General features: G+C 39.9%; 1 protein-coding gene across 6 annotated transcripts in view; it reads right to left on the minus strand.

The window, feature by feature from the left end:
- The window catches only part of ELAVL2 (ELAV like RNA binding protein 2), a 161,588-nt gene extending 146,142 nt beyond the window's left edge, over positions 1-15,446 (minus strand). For 3 of the 6 annotated variants that reach the window (XM_073345517.2, XM_073345520.2, XM_073345518.2), the window contains exon 1: positions 15,405-15,436. Coding sequence is in view for 1 of the 6 variants with exons in the window: in XM_073345521.1 (XP_073201622.1) it covers positions 15,405-15,408 (4 nt within the window). In the remaining 5 variants the exon portion in view is untranslated. Of the gene's footprint in view, positions 1-15,404 lie in introns of all 6 variants that reach the window. The other 3 variants (XM_073345519.2, XM_073345516.2, XM_073345521.1) reach the window with 3 other exon arrangements.
- Between the last annotated feature and the right edge of the window lie 2,136 nt (positions 15,447-17,582).

Below are 17,582 nucleotides of genomic sequence, written 5' to 3' on the forward strand. Positions count from 1 at the left end.
TTTAATGTATTAGCAACCCCTTTAAAATAACTATTCACTCGTCAATAAATAGCTGATCCTAAATTAAAAGGAGGTTTGGGGGGTTTTTTTTAAAGAAAACTCCGAAACTTATGAGAGATTTGAAACTAGAACTGTGGCTTTTTCAACTTTTCCAGGGAATTAAATGAATCTGCCCGAAGCAGATGCCCAAACACGTCTGCGAGTCAGACTGGGGTTAGTACGCTTTTCAACACAAGAAGAGCCCAGCGGTAATCAGCGCTCAATTCTTGGTAATAAACCCCACACCTTCGTACCCTAACACTTTCGATAGACTTACAATCGCTACCGATGAGGCACGCACGTGGGTTGACACAGTGTACGGAGGGAAATTCAGCAGAAAATCGCCCTTAAAGTCCGTGTCTTGTCATTGGCCCTTCTCCTCTCTGATTCGTCTTCAATCTCCTCGGTTGTACGCAATGGCGGGGGGGGGGGGGGGAGAGAGGAAATGTTCATAGATCCCCCCTCCCCCAACAGTGAAATGCTTTCCCATAAATTATGTATAAATATAAAACGGCCACATACAATCTTGCAGCCGATGACCTTTTGGGTAGAAAGTCGCTTTGTTTACTTTGGGCGCGCGGGGGAGGGGGAGGTGTCTGGCTACAGCACTGGGTTCAAATGTGTTAGTTTTACAGTGCCTTTGCAGGCTTGAAAGCCAAATAACCCCTTTTAGCCACATATTTGTTTTAAGGCTGCTGAAAACACCCCCATCCTAGGATTAAGACGGGAGGATACTGTACGGGTGATATAAGAACAAATAGGAAATGGTCTGTTTAAACGCTTCAGAGCAAAGAGATGCATTCACTTTACCAGCTAACTTTTTAAAAACCCGCTTCATCCTAACTGACTGGTAGATATCGACTCCACTCCAGCGAGCTGAGCGGATCGGATGGGACCAAAAATTAGACAAAGTTGTAGGGAGCTTGATACTAACGTACCTGAGTCATTACAACCCCCTAGCCGTCTGACTAAGACTAATGCAGGTTGTAGGACCATGGACAGAGACAAGCAGCCCCTCCTAAGGCTTGTCCTGATCCCTAACGCGCAACTGCACTCTCGTTCAAAAACTATTTCTGAGAGCCATGCGACAGAGCACATTCAGCAACATATGGGAACAATGCTGCTTTGGAGTTAAGTAAACTTCCTCTTTCCTTTCTTTCGCCCCCCCTTTTTACAGCGACCATAAAGAGCATCACACTGAAATACGCCTATCCCCAAGCAAAAATCCTCAGTAAAACGTGTAATGTTACTATGGGCTTCCCCCCCCCCCCCCCCGAAGGCACTTCTTATCTCAGACAAATAATTCCTAGTTAGTGTTGTTCATGTGTGAAATTGTAAGCTGGCAATCATGCGTTGTTTGTTTTTTTAAAAAAAAGCCTTCATCTAAAAAGGCCCTCTTTAGGTTGTGTTTACACTGCAAGCTTAGGTTTTGCTCCTGTTATCATAATAAAAAGCGTAAGCTTGAGGCATTTAAAACAAATCGTCAGACTGGTATAGCTTGCTTCAAAAAAACACCTGCTCTTTAAGCGTTGTGTGGGTTGGCGGGGTGGGGAGTTTTGTTTTGTTTTTGCCTGACCCTATTCAGAATACTAAGATCTGTAAACTGTGTCTGAATCCACCTTAGTGTAAATAATGCAACTGACGTTGCTATATTTCTTCTCTCTTCTAGTGTGTAACCCCAAAGCCTTAATGCTACTACAGCCTCTTTCTCAGGGCGAGAGAAGGGGTTTTTGTGTGCGTGGTGGCTTTCTGGAGAGGGTTAAAGGGGAGCGTAAGTTTCGGTTTCTTGAGCACGAGGTAAGAGCGATCACTTGGCTTTCTGCAAGGAAAGATAAATCTTAATCCGACTAAATAAAATAATCATGTAAGTAAACCGTCTGCCTGTTCCTGAGCAGGACTGTGACCTTGTGCAGTTTCTACAGGGAAATGGGAAGAAAGAGGCAGGTCTCTGCTGCACGGCGCTTCTTGTTTGCAGGTAGTTTCTCTCGCTGAAGATTTGTCTTTCCCGTGCTGTGTAATTCACGTTTAGTTTTAAAATAATAGGACCGGGCACACCAGCCAGTCAATCGGTCCCATCGACCCCTTTTGTGCGGAGACCAAACGCTTGCCCGGCCGAGAAAGTGACAGCACCAGGGCACGGTAACAAAGCCATAGTGTGTACCAAAAGAAGAGTGAGGCCCAGAGAGACACCGCAGCTAGAGAAGCCGCTGTCTTATCAGCACAGTGCAGAGATGGAGATGGCTCAAGAGGTCCTCAACAGATAATCACTTGAATAGGTCTGCAACGCGCCAAACTTCACGCTTGATAAGACCAACCCAATGCAGAAAGCAGCACAGATCCAGCTCCTTTCTATTTTATCTGCGCTGTAAATTAAGACATTGAAATTCAGGTGGCGCAGGCAGCATGTTGCGGATAGACCACTAAAGTAAACGGTCATTAGAAAGCTTTCGGCAGCGAGAAATAGGCGTCTGTAACTGGATGTTACTTTAATAATAATTAAGAAGTAGCCACCTGTCTTAAAGTGACAGCTGAGGGGGTGCGGGGGGGGGCTACCTTTTCTTTGCCAGCTTTGTCACATGCCCCTGAGTCATTGAACAACCTAGTTGGCTGCGAAGTTTAAAGACCGAGTTTATTGCAAAAGACTGAGTTCCAACTGAAACTGCAATGCTAATTTTAAGTCCTCCCTCCTACCTCCGATGAAGAAAAAGATTCACGGTGACTTAATAAAAACAACCCTCCGCCTGGTATTAAAAAAAATGCAACCTGCAGAAGATAAAAAACATGCTTTTGCGAGCACAGATTAATCAAAACTCTTTGCTGAAGGGAAGTGAAAAGGATAGTTCATGAGTTAGCAGAATTATTTGCATGTCACAAGAAAAATGAGCTAGAGTAGATACTAAGCCATCTATGTAACCAGCAAATCCCCTTCTAACATATGTGTGTTGATTGACTAATGACATCAGATTAGAATACATAGCTCCTCCTTGTTTCAGCAGGAACGCCTTTTAAAAAAAAACAACCACCAAGCTTAGCTTTGATTTAAAAACTAAATTGCATTTATGGAAAATGCAATTAAAAGGGACATACAGAGAGCACAGGAGCACAACCGTTTTCATAAGGTAGGGGTGAGTACATTTACTTAGCTGTTTTGTGGGTTGGTGCTCAAAAGGGCTGAATAGCCAAACCAGATGCAAGAAATTATCTAATTTTAGCCAGTCTATCATCCCATGCTTTTCTTGGATAATGTTTTAAAACTAGGCAGGTTTTATTTCCTAACAAAAATAAACTATTGGATAAATGTCTGAACTTAACTGTCAGCAGGCCAATAAAGGCCTCTGTCAGGCTGTCACTGGGGCTTGCTAACTGGAGGGCAGAACAGTGAATATGGTGGTATAATGCTGATATTTTTAACAAGGGGCCACCATAAAAATTTGCCTTTATTCTGTGACAAACTTTGTCTAGCAAGGGTGCATGTGATGGCAGAAAGGAAATAAGGAAGTATTATGGAATCCATTAATTTCTTTTCCCCTTTTAACAGAAATGCTTTCTCATAACCAAGGAGGAAAGCAGCACCAACCTAGGTCTGGGGAGAGCGAGAGAGGAGGGACCTCAATATTGGTGCACTTTGCTGGAAACATTTATATTTTCTTCCTGGAAAAAAAAATGCTGCCTATATTAATAGTGTAGCAGAGCATTTGTCTAGTCACAAATTTAGAGGGGGGGGGAAACGAGGATAGGATCAACAGCCTTTAGGGTGATCTGCCAGTATCTTTTGTTTGTTTTTGTAATACCTGACACTTGGTGCAATGTGGTCATTTTGTTAAAAAGGGCAAAATCACTTTTTAAAAATATTTTTGAATTGACCCCATGGATAAATTATTTCTAGCAGGGATGATACAGCAGGCTCTGGCAAGGGGGTGAACGCCATTTAGAAAATCACTCTCTTTAATTTGGTGGATGAATAATAAAAGTGTACAGTGAATCCCTGTCCAGTCAAGCATTGTATGGGGATGGGGAGAAATAATCTTTTGTAAAAGAAAGCAATAAAACCCCTAAATTAAAGCACTTTATTTTTTTAAGTTATGCTATTTTCCGTCTAAAAAATAATAATGCTTTTAAGCTCCCCACTGAATTAGGCCAAATACTGTCACAACTTGGAGAATTTGGTGAAATTCTATCATACCAAGAGGCTTCCTCAGGAAACAGGATAGATATAAACTTACTGTAATTAGTACATCCACTCATGGTATTATAGTTATAGAAATATTGACTTAACTGATGGATTTTACTTTTTCAAATGTATGATGTGTGTGTTATATTTTCATTCAATCTGTTGAGGGAAAAGTGCATGTTACACTAAGGTAGCTTTTTTATTCTGCCATCATTTTTCTTGTTGACAGTGTAGTGCACTAAAATACTGGCTATTGCTACTAGTATTTTATTGAAAAAATGTCCCTGTGAAGTCTGGACTGTTAGTACACTAAGTAATTAGATCATCTTCAGATAATCAGATCACATGCATAGTAGATGGAATTTTTTTTGACCTTGTGTAGACCACTTGTTTGAACATATTTCAAATCATTTTAGGTATCTGCTTGAATTTTTTTGTTTTTATTCAATTAAGATGATGAGGGGGGAGGGATAGCTCAGTGGTTTGAGCATTGGCCTGCTAAACCCAGGGTTGTGAGTTCAATCCTTGAGGGGGCCATTTAGGCATCTGGGGCAAAAATTGAGGATTGGTCCTGCTTTGAGCAGGGGGTTGGACAAGATGATCTCCTGAGGTCCCTTCCAACTCTGATATTCTATGATTCTATATGCACCCAGTTTGAAATTAAGATTCACAATCAAGGTCTGCATATAATTATGTATCGATGTGGATGTGTGAGAGTTTGAGGTGAATTTAAGTTTCAACTGAAACTACTGCAGTTATGTGACCTCAGTCTTTTTCTGTAACATAAGCTTAGTTTGATGGGTGGAACCAGATACCCATTACTGAAAGGGAACACTGAATTTAAATATATTTATGTAACATTCTGTCAATAAATACCCTTTCTTCCTTCTCCCTGCCTATCCTCCACCTTTTATCAGTTTTCCTTTTTGGATTTCGCTGCATTTTTTTCCTTCCACTCATACATTTATACATAAGAGGCCCTCTATTCCAAATACTGTGGAATTAAGCTATAGTGATTATTACTTGCAGTGATCAGTTATGTGGATCAAATCTTGTTCTCCAAAAGCCAATTCCCACTGGTGGTGATGTTTGTCCCTCACTTATATCGATCTCTAGGATTTTAGTTGTAAGGATCAGATAGGGAAGGAGTTCTCTGGTTTTCTTCGCAGACAAGAATTTAACATTTTCATGTGAAAATTCTTTACCTGCAGATGATTTAACAATTTATGTGCACGCCCGTTAAAAACAATAATTAAATAGACTTGCACTGGCACTAAAATATCTACTGGAACTTGCTGTGTCTTTGCACAGAAGAAATTTTGCCTCTCTTTCACACGCAAGCTCAGTTTCATGGATCAGAAATTATCCTGTAAGGTTCTGAGCTACTTAACTCTCATTGAGATGAGTATATAGGCAGGATCTGGCTCATATATTATCTTTCAGATTTAGCTATCTAAAAGGTTCCCCAACTTGATCCTCAGAATACTGTTAGAGTCCATCTATAATTTTGTGGTCAGCCTATTGTAGTTCTTGAATGTTGCATGTTTGGAATAAACATTATGCTAATATCACCCATGCTGATGCTAAGAAAGTGTTTAGGTTATTACAAGTTTATTGGCCTACGTTGGTGCAGCTGATGTCCTATTTTGACACTACATTTCCTGCTATTGAACATTTGGGCAATTGTGCATCTGATACTGTCTAGAAAGAAACAACTTCTGCACCAGCCAAGTCAATATTTTAAAATACATTTTTTCAAAATTTTATATTCTATAAAAGTAGAACACCCGTCTGAAGAAATAAATCAAGGAAGAAACAGAAGATTTGCTAGTATTCTTGAGAAAAAAAGCTAGAGTTCAAGTAACTTCTGTGATTTTGCCATTATGCCATTTCTCCACAGCTGAATTTAAAATGGTGATTTTTTTTCTGTCACTTAATCCTACATTTTCACAATTGACCAGTGATTTGGGTGTCTAACTTGAGACAGCTGATGACCCATCCTCTGAAAATCAGGCCTCTATGGTGTCTCAGCTTGGGCATCTGAAAAGAAAGGCACCCAAAATCACTAGTGAAAGTGTAGATATAAATGCACTGGTTCAGTAGCACAAATGTAAATAACTACTTGAGCTCCAGCTCCATGTGCAGAGAATAAAAACTACTAACATATACTTGGAGATTTGAAGATTCTTCATTTGAGATGCTATTCTCAGACATTATCAGCAATGGTGTGATTCTAACTATAATGAAGTGAGTAAGACAGTTGGCTACAAGATAAGACCTGTTATTAACCGTTAGTTAAATACAATCATAAAATGTGTGTGATTAAGGATTTATATTCAGTGGGTCTGGAAATAGGTCCTAACAGGAGAAACCCACTTTATGTAGTACTTTTGCCTTAATGCTAAAACTCCTACTAAATTCTCCTAAACAACTTTCAGTCACAGTTAGGCTTCTAGATCTTTATATCTGTTAAATTTTATAATGAAAGTATATGACATTTAAAGTACCTTCCATCCAAGGTTCTGTATATTTAACAACAAAACAACAAGTCTAATAATTTGCCTGAGTTATAGTGAAATGATTCCTTGTTTTACAGATGAGAAAACCTGAGTTATAGGGAAGGTAGAGGATTGGCTCAAAGTAGCAGAAGAAATTTGTGTTAGAGACAGGAACAGTTACCAGATCTTCTGATTTTCAGTCCTGTGCTTTAACCAAAACACCATTCTTCCTCTCCAAACTAATCCTTAAAGCTGTAAAACATAGGCCCAGATCCACAAAAGGACTTAAGTGTTGCAATACTCAGAATCATGGTGCCTTGCTCTTAGGCACCTAGAAAAATCACAGGAACAACACTGTGATTCACAAAGCCAGAGCTAGGGCCCTAAGCTCCCTATACAACAAATGGGGAGAGACAGGAATCTTAGAACGTGATCCACAAAAACTAACATGCTAGGCAGGGAGCTGCCTAAGCCAACCAGTGGGAATGCCAACAACAGGAGCGTCTACTAAGCCTTGTCCCTCTCAAAGACAGGCACCTAACTTTGCCTACAGATCCACAAATGGGAACCTATCTCCTTGAGTCAGATAGCTTAGCACCTAAGTAGTTTCTTGTGGAAATGAGTTAGGCATCTGCCTAAGAGCCAGAGAAAGAGGAGGTGATATAACTTTTAGCCCAGTGATTAGAGCACTCATCTGGGAGGTGGGAGACCCAGCTTCCATTTCCCCTTTTGCCAGACTGGGGAGAAGGGAAACCCCCTCTTAAAATCCTCTCTCTCAAGAGGGTACTCTAATCACTGAACTGTGGGATATTCTAATGTGGGGCTCTGTCAGTCTCTCTTGCTGATGCTGTTCCACTGTAGATAAGTAACAAAAGAGTGATTGGAGCAAAAGGCATGGACAACCCTGAGTCTCCCACCTCGCAGGTGGGTGTCCTACCCACCAGACTACAGAATCATTCTCTCTCTCTCTGCCCCAGTGACTATTTCAGTCTTTGGGTCAAAGTAGGTACCTGACTCTCCCATATCCCAGGTGAGTGCTCTAACCACTGTGCTAAAAGTTATAAACTGGCCACCCCTGCCACTACCACCAGCTCCTCCTCCAGCTGGACTTGATATGGTAGAGAACCTCTGAACACACCATCCTGATTAGGCCCCATGTGTGAGATAGAAGGGGAAAAAAAAAAAAGTCTTCCCTGGTTCATGGATCACTCGGTGTAGACGGGAGATAAGCATTCGGACACCTAGAGGTGCACGTGACCGTGACCAGAGGCAGTGACCGTGACCAGAGGCAGGAACTTAGGTGCCAAGGGAACTTTTCAAGTGAAAACTTTGATAGGAGTTTTGTGGATTATAGAGGAGCCAAAACTGGGATTTAGGTGCCTAAGTCTTGGGTTTAGGTGCTTAAGTACCTTCATGGATCGGGACCCTAGTATCTCCCCCGACTTATGGTGGGCAAGAGGGCATGAGAAAGCTACAGTTCAGGTTACAGGATCACTTGGATGTCATTAGCTAGATGCTCCAAAAATCTTGTCATGATCTTTCCACAAAGATGGAATGAGAATGGGGTAGTGTGCACATGCCTCTATGTGTTAGAGGAAGCATTAAGGAAACAGTTAATGGTAAACATTTTTAATAAGGATACATTTCCCCCTGTTTCTTTAGTATGTTCAAACAGGTTAATACTTTGTTGGACTTTTCTATTTCTGATAGGGTGGTTCAGAGCTAAAAAGTCTACAATGTAATAACTATGCAAATTAATGTGGTAATCCACTGTATAATAGGATGTACATGCAGTCTACCTCTTCTGTAGGATTGTCTACTTGGAATAATTATGTTTTCTATGTTTGGAATGGCAGATTAAGGAAAAAAGTGTAGACTATATATGGTTTTCGTATATTGAAGAAAGGAATCTATTGTACATCATTAGCAGCATGGTATCATTTGAATATCTGAGGAAGATGGGAGACTTGCTGGTTCATTGACATACCGCCCTAAACTCCAAACTTCTGGAATGTACACTTGAAGCCTGGCTAGGCCTCCAGTGAACTACTTTGTCATCACAGTCGTTAGTGGACGTTTCTCTGCAGCTCCAGCCAGTTTGCCACAATTTGAGGTCACTGGAACTATTCACACTGCATAAAGTTAAACACATGCATAAGTCTTTAGGAACTTGGGGCTCCAGTCCGTAACGAGTGGAGTTTGAACAGCTGTACAAAGCTTGCACAGCAACTAGCCCAAGCTATGCATAGTGTTCGTCAAATGTTACCAATTCATTTAACTGACCACCAAAAAAAATCATACCTTTTTTAATTTTACACATATGATTTTAAACAAATAAAATTTTCTCCAAGATCTTTGAATCGACTACACAAAAGTGTAGTATGAATGAATCCTTCTTCAATTTGTCTTTTTCACTGGCATATGAGAAATCAAATATTATTGAGGTTCTGAAGTGTCAACTTTTGTAAACGTAAATCAGGTGCCTTACAACATAAATGGTGTTAAAGTATAAATTGTTTGGAGCAGTAACAGACATTTTCCATGAATTACTTTGACACAATGTACTACAAAACATCTTTTTCTTCTCGCTATGCCTTTAGATTTCAGACGTACAAAAAATCCTTTTAAATGTTCTCATTATCTAACCCTGACAGTGCCAGTTTTAGACCTTTTTCCCCCTGTGCAATCTAATTGCTTTTTTCACCATCATCCAAACTGTTGGTTTCACACAGTTAATAAGGCTACTCTATTTTCTAAAACAACTTTTCCCAGTAGATTGTCTAACTTCAGTTAAATATTCATATATCTTGTAGAATCACCTTTAACAAATTTCTTCATTACAATATTGCAATGAGCTTGTTTTTCTTCCTGGAACTGTAAGAATGATTTTTAAAATTTATGGATTTCTGCTTGAATAAATTAAATAACTTTTTTCCAAATCCTAATCAAGCAAGCAAGAACGGAGCAAAATTGGCTTAAGATATATAAATATAAAGAGAACTGAAAACAAATAGTGGCAAAGCCATAAGCAAATTAAAGTTGCTTTCCATTTTTAATTAGCTGCCCATCTTGTTGAGAAATGAGATTTTATTCATAATTATGACCAAATATTTTACTGTTACTGTAGGTTCTTGCATAGCATTCTGTTCATGTTTATTGTGTGTGCATTTTGGAAAAATTCATGCTAGCATGACATTATTTTCATTAGTGACTTGGTTAATGAAATGGAAAGTATGCTTATAAAATTTGTGGATCATACCAAACTGGGAGGGGTTGTTTTCACTTTGGAGGACTGGATTAGAATTCAAAATGAGTGACAGATTGGAGAATTGGTCTGAGGTAAACAAGATGAAATTCAATACAGACAAGTGAAAAGAACTATCCTTAGAAAGGAAAAATGAAATACTCCATCACAGAATGGGGTATAAGTGGCTAGGCAGTAGTACTGGTGAGAAGGATCTGAAGGTTATAGTGGATCACAAATTGAATATGAGTCAACGATGTGATGCAGCTGTGAAAAAGGCTCATATTCTGGGGTGTATTAACTGGAGTGTTGTATATAAGACACAGGAGGTTATTGTCCTGCACTCCTTGGTACTAGTGAGGCCTCAGCTGGAATACAGTTTCCAGTTCTGGGCACCACACTTTAGGAAAGATGTGGAAAAATTGGAGAAAGTCCAGAAATGGCTCAAAAATAATGAAACGTTTAGAAAACCTGGCCTATGAGCAACAATTAAAAAAACTGGGTATGTTTAACCTTGAAAAAAAGAGGACTGTGGGGGGGAGGGAGAGGAGACCTGGTAATCTTCAATTATGCTAAGGGCTAAGGAAGAAGGCCATCAATTGTTCTGCATGTCCACTGAAGTCAGGACAAGTAGTAATCATCTTAATCTGTAGCAAGGGAGATTAATGGTACCAGAAAGATCAAGGAGATCTCTGATGGAGAATCTTGTTCCACTGACAGACAACTCCCTTGATGGTTGGGTTGGACTTTGTACTCCACCATTAATGCGGGTACCTAGGTACTCTCTGCTGGCTTTGTTCTCACAGGTTACCCTGGTTCATGCATTATCTGTGTCAAATGAAGCGAGAGGGGAGGCTGCTAGAGCCCCTGTGGTGGACATCTTATGATAAGTTGATTGGTTGCAGCATACATATTTTAAAAATCTCTTATGTCATGACTGTGGCTGTACAGAAGGTAAAGAAAAAGTTATTCTCCTCCACCATAGCATCTGCAAAGTCTTAGACAGCAGATTTGTTTCAGGCTGGTAAATTCAGATTTTTTTTGAGCTCGGTAGTTGATCTGAGTCTCTCCCTTTGTAAAGAAGCTGCTTGTTTTGTAGACAAGATTGATTAGAGATGGGCTGTCTACTTCTGTGATGGCAGAGCAAGGGCCTCATCAACTCTGCTAGAATTTCAGTTGATGATGCTCATGGAGGTGTTGAGAGAACTTTGTCCCAGAACCTGTGCTTTAGATCCATGTCCTTCCTGGCTGGTGAAGGCCAATGAGGAGGTACTGGGTTCCTTCATTGTAGAGATTGTGAATTCCTCTTAGAAGTCAGGCTGCTTATTACTTTTAAAGAAGCATTAGTGCAGCCTTTGTCAGCATCAAGTGATGCTTTCTTGAGTAATCAGTTAATTATCAGCCTGTATCTCACCTTCCTTTCTTGGCCAAGACTGTAGAAAAGGTTGGTGCAAGAAAATGAACTCTATCTAGATGCCTTCCATCTTCTTAATGGTTCTCAGTCTGAATATAGATGTGGCTTTGGCACAGAGACTGCATTGGCTCGTGATCTCCTCCTGGTGATGGATGAAGTCCAGGTGTAATGCTGATGGCATTACATCTGTCACCTGCCTTTGATATCACTGATCATAAGACGCTGACTCTCCTGCAGACCCGTGAGATTAGATACAGAGTCTGTTTAGTGGCGTCATTCTTTTCTCAGATGTCACTGGATAGTTGTGGACAATTGCTTCTCTTCTTAAAGAGCTCGCAGGTGGTGTGTGTGTACGCACCATGGTAACTTCTGTTCCAACATGTACATGTTAGACATGGGGTACAGCGTTCTCAGTATGTTGATGACCCTAACTGTATGTAGCCCTCTCATTTAACTCAGATATTGCAGTTCAGCATTTCAGCTAATGTCTAGTTGAGATTGGAGTCTAGGTGAGAGAGAGTTGGATGAAACTCAAACCAGACAAGGTTGGGGAGGTGATGATGGGTTGGGAGAAGCTGTCAGAAGAGATGGTAGATGTAATATCAGTCCTTTGATAGAGGGACAACATCCAATTTTCAACTTAGTGGGTGATTTTATACCTATTTGATCATATTACAACAGTAACCCAATCAGCTTTTCCATCCTCTACATGCGGCTAGGATTTTTCAACATCTACCTGTTGCAGTCTTTCCTTTTGGATGCACACCTTGCCACTGTTGATCATGTCAGTTAGCAAGATTAAACACCTGCAGTATGCTTTGTATGGGGCTATGCCTTAAAGCCATTTGGAGAGTAAAAATGGTGCAGAACATAGCTACTTGCTTAGTGAATGGGGCATCTTGCTGTTATTAAGACATCAGCACTCCAGGATCTGCACTTGATGCCTATTGATCTCTGCGTGGAGTTTAAAGTGTTGATTATGGCATAGGATTAGCTGACCTAAGGGAGAGACCATCTTCGCATGCCACGCCGACAGAGCTGTGGTCATCAGAGGTCCTAGAACTGGATCCCCCTTATTATAAAAGAAGGGACAGCTGGCAGGGTATTCTGAGTGAGGGCGCCAGGCCTCTTGTTTCTCCCCTACCCTCCTTTTTTCTTAAATATCCCTGATTTGGTGACCTTCTGGGCATGCTGCAAAAGACACCAGTTTGAGAGGGTTTTTGGAGAGGGATGAGGATGTGCTTCCTAGACTGAGGAAGGAGTGGAGTTCCTGAAGGTGGCTGGCTGAGTTCCTGCTGCAATGACTACTTTAATACAAGAAAGCCCCAGCAGCATTAATGAGTTAGGGCACCTAAAGCCTTAGATAGGTGTCTTCTTATTTAAAACCCAAATAAATAAAATAAAAAGTGCAAATCCATGTTAATTTGTGATTTTCTGTGTATTCCTGATTAACTCATTGGCACAGCCATAGGAGCCCACTTTTGGGGAAGAGGTAGATAGAGAGAACATATGTTTTCCTTGCATTATGAATGTTAATGCTCTGAAAAGAGGGTGCAAATATTTGCAAGTCAAAAAAACTGTATTATAGAAGGGGCCAAAATCCATGCAGCTGTCACCTTGAGACCTGCTTATGTACTTCAGTAAGGGTATGTACCCTGAGAGTTCCCATATTTGTAATGTAAAGCTCTGTAGTATTTAGGTTTGATAGGCTCCATGATGTCTATTCCTCCTCCTCCTCAAATATTTAATTTCACCGCACATTTTTTGTAGGTATCCATGGATTTTTTTAGACACCGGATTTAAGATCTCTGTTTTACTGAAACATTTTATACAGACCTCTTGGTTTATATGACTGTAAACTTTTAGACTGAGAATTGACACTCAGAGGATGAATTCTATTCTCTAAAACTGCTATCATTTTGTTTAATCTCTAGCCATATGCCTGCTTTCTCTTCTCCCCTTCTCTCCTCCCTCCACCCCACACAAGTCTTCTTATTGTAACAACATACTTCCAGCATAGACGACAGGCAAGCAGATTTCCTAGAAAACAGCTGTCAATCCACTCTCCATTTCATCCACTAGAACTGGCCTAACCCCTCTTCAGAGGCCAAGAGTACATCATAGCTACAATGGACTCTTCTTTCATCAGCCTACAGCATTAGATTCCAAGCTGAGTCAGAGGCCCTGGTGTCCTAGACGGCAACACCACTAGGTCACTGGCTACCTTTTAGTGTTTGAAAGTTTAAAACTTCTAAAAAAATCCTCCCGCTTTAACACTCTCCTGTTAGCGCAATAAAGTGATGTTTAAATAACTGAACTGGCTTCAATGAACTGTACTTGCCATTTTCCTGCTTCTTAGCGAGACAAAATGGAGATAATTATGAAGTGGATGAGCAGGTTTAATGAAAGCCAGTTTCTTTTGGTATATTCCTGAAGCAGCAATCATCATCTGTTTGGCTTTTGAAGAGCAACAATTATAATCACTTAAAACCCCAAGGGGAACAAAAATAGAATTTAGATTAGCATATAAAATATACAGCTGGATTGGGCAAGCCTATAAAAATCTGGGAAAATCATTCTAATTTGAAAGCTATTCAAAAATCACAAGTAAAATGAGTTCAAGAGGATTTTGCATGCTTCTTCCTCTTTTTATTTTTTTTTAAAGTACATAACATTTTAGAGGATTTTCCTAAAACAGAGAACATGGAAACAAGAAACTGGTGCCAGGAAAGGCATTCAGCAGGAATAGGTTAAAGATTCATTTTCAAAGTAATAGATACCTGTTAAAAATGGTGTTACAAAACATAAGTGCATTAGTATCCCAAAGCTCTGAGATAAATGTACTATAAAGTGGTGTTTTATACTTCAGAACTGAATAAAAATAAAATGGTGCTAAGACATGTAGTTGCACTGTTTGTTTTATCAGACAACTTAGCAATGATGTTGGTTAAAGAAAACTCAGAATAGCAGCTAATATAGGCTGATAAGCCGCAAACTATCTGTCCGAGTATTTTTAAATGATGCTATTTTAGATTCATTTCTGTGGTCAATATATAAATGTGTATGTTTGCTTTTGGAATTAAATGTTGCATTCCCCAATCTGAGACACTGGCTTTTTGTAATTATTGTATGATTATTAGAAAATGGTTCTCTCAATGCACTCTGAATATAAAGACCATATGAATTTTGCTTTTGTTAGAATCACTTTTTGGAGTGTGCTTTACTTTCACTAATTATGGGCCCCAAAACATTGGGACTACCCATGTGAGTAAAGTTGAGCATGAATTTAAGTGGGTACAATATTGAGCTCCAAGAAAAAAAATAATTATTTTAGAATAAGCAGGCAGACAAGTTTTAGAGTACATTAATTCTTTGGAATATTTGTATACTGGTACAAATTAGGTATAAGCATTGACTGTTAATGCGCCAAATTCTGTAATACAAAATAGTGAGTGTGGTACCTGGAAAACTAGATTTATTTAGTAAAGAATGAACTCTGAGTCTAATACACACTAGTATACAATGCATGCTAGCCTTCGGTCTTTTTCAAACATGCTTAGAGCTATTTTGATGTGAAAACTAAATGGATCCTTCATCTGGTAGAACAGATTATTTCCATGATTAAGAGTTGCAGGATTGGGCCATTGCTTACTGATTTTTTCATAAAGTGACGGTCTAAAGATATTCTGTGCTTATCTACAACTCGTCTGTTGATCAAAAGTTATTACTATGCAGTATAGTTGTACTAAACACCTCCAGGCAGTTGTTTGTTTACCTTTTCCAATGAAACTTACCTTCTTTAATTCACTAGTAAGGAATACACTACTTTAAGTAATTTTAGCCTGCACATTGCTTTAGAATAGACACATGTACAGAATATCTGTCTGTCTTTGTACACCGTATCTCCTATTGTGGCTGAGCACTCACCGCTGCAAAACCCTTAACTTCTGACCTTCCTGAATGGTGTGTTAAGGCTGAGAAATTAATGAACAAATGTTCATGTCCTTTAAAATATACTTTTAAAACAAATGCACTTACCCATCCTCTCTGGCTTTAAGGTGACACCAGAAAGGGCCCAGCAGGTCTTTCTCCTGGGCTTCCTGAGCCATCTGTTTCATATTCTGCATCCTTTGAACAACACAGTGCACTGTGGGATACAAAGCCCCATCAGTTCATGTTCAATTTAATGTGAAATCTAATGGCCACTCATTTTAAAACAAAACCCGTAACTGGAAATGGAGCATTGGTCTAGGATAAGGGGACCAGTCAAGTTTTAGTCACCCTTATTCTGTTTTTCAAGATACACCTATCCAAACAGATATTTTATAGCTTTATGCAGTAGTGCACCCTTATTTCATGAACATTTTGATAACTTCTCAGAATGCACTCAGAGCTGTGCATAGTGTATAAACCAAATACATAGCTTTAAACTAGACTACCCACCCTCCCCAAAATAATCCAGTGCTGTCTAACTCTACCCACTCTGGCAAAAGCCTGAATGTCTAATTTTGCTATTCTTCTAATTTATAAATTAGTACTTACTCACAGACCATAGGCCCAGTAGTCACTGGGACTGACTATGCATGTGACCAAGTACTCATCAGGAGTAAGGTGGCAGAATCAGGCCCCGAGAGAATAACTAGCCTTAGTCCAGGCCCTGAAGTTCAGACTCCATTGCAGGAAAAATAGAAAAAGGCCTTCCTTAGACATTAATATTAATATTTTTTGGTCTTCTCTATAATTCCTAATGGATTCATCTGTATTGGTAAAGCTATAGTGTAGACAAGTCTGACATCTTTATCACTGTGAAACTTAACCATATTATGGGTCTAAAAAAAATAAAATCAGAGTATAGACATAACTCGTATTAGGCCAGCTTCCAGGGAGCCACTTTAGCCTAATGGTGGTGAAGGACAATAATTGCTGCCTAACTGGCACAGTTTTAATATAAATTCTGCTTAAGAGGTATCCATTCAGCTAGCGTCAAGGGAGCGCGGAGGTGTGAAATTCAAAGCATTGATCTTTTGATATCAGAATTGCCATGTGAAAAGAGAGAGACAGAGAGGGTGGTGGGGAAGAGAGCTTTTTAAAGTCTTTAGACTTAAAATGACTTCTGAAGGCTTCTCTATGCAGGGAATTATTGAAGAATAGCTATTTCATAATAACTCCAAGAGTAAACAGTCTTATTCCAGAATAAGAGTGCTTCATTCTGGTTTAAGAGTAACAGCCGTGTTAGTCTGTATTCGCAAAAAGAAAAGGAGTACTTGTGGCACCTTAGAGACTAACCAATTTATTTGAGCATGAGCTTTCGTGAGCTACAGCTCACTTCATCGGATGCATGCCGTGGAAACTGTAGCAGACTTTATATATACACAGAGAATATGAAAAAATACCTCCTCCCACCCCACTGTCCAGCTGGTAATAGCTTATCTAAAGTGATCACCAGGTGGGCCATTTCCAGCACAAATCCAGGTTTTCTCACCCTCCACCCCCCCGCACAGATTCACTCTCCTGCTGGTGATAGCCCATCCAAAGTGACAACTCTTTACACAATGTGCATGATAATAAAGTTGGGCCATTTCCTGCACAAATCCAGGTTCTCTCACCCCCTCACCCTCCTCCCAAAAACCAGACACACAAACTCACTATCCTGCTGGTAATAGCTCATCCAAAGTGACCATTCTCCCTATAATGTGCATAATTAAGGTGGGCCATTTCCAGCACAAATCCAGGTTTTCTCACATCCCCTCCACCCCCATACACACACAAACTCACTCTCCTGCTGGTAAAACCCCTTCAAAACTGACCACTCTCCAAGTTTAAGTCCAAGTTAAACCAGAACATCTGGGGGGAGGGGTAGGAAAAAACAAGAGGGAATAGGCTACCTTGCATAATGACTTAGCCACTCCCAGTCTCTATTTAAGCCTAAATTAATAGTATCCAATTTGCAAATGAATTCCAATTCAGCAGTTTCTCGCTGGAGTCTGGATTTGAAGTTTTTTTGTTTTAAGATAGCGACCTTCATGTCTGTGATTGCGTGACCAGAGAGATTGAAGTGTTCTCCAACTGGTTTATGAATGTTATAATTCTTGACATCTGATTTGTGTCCATTTATTCTTTTACGTAGAGACTGTCCAGTCTGACCAATATACATGGCAGAGGGGCATTGCTGGCACATGATGGCATATATCACATTGGTGGATGTGCAGGTATACG

Source organism: Lepidochelys kempii, chromosome 5 (assembly GCF_965140285.1).
Source record: "Lepidochelys kempii isolate rLepKem1 chromosome 5, rLepKem1.hap1, whole genome shotgun sequence".
Classification (NCBI taxonomy): domain Eukaryota; kingdom Metazoa; phylum Chordata; order Testudines; family Cheloniidae; genus Lepidochelys; species Lepidochelys kempii.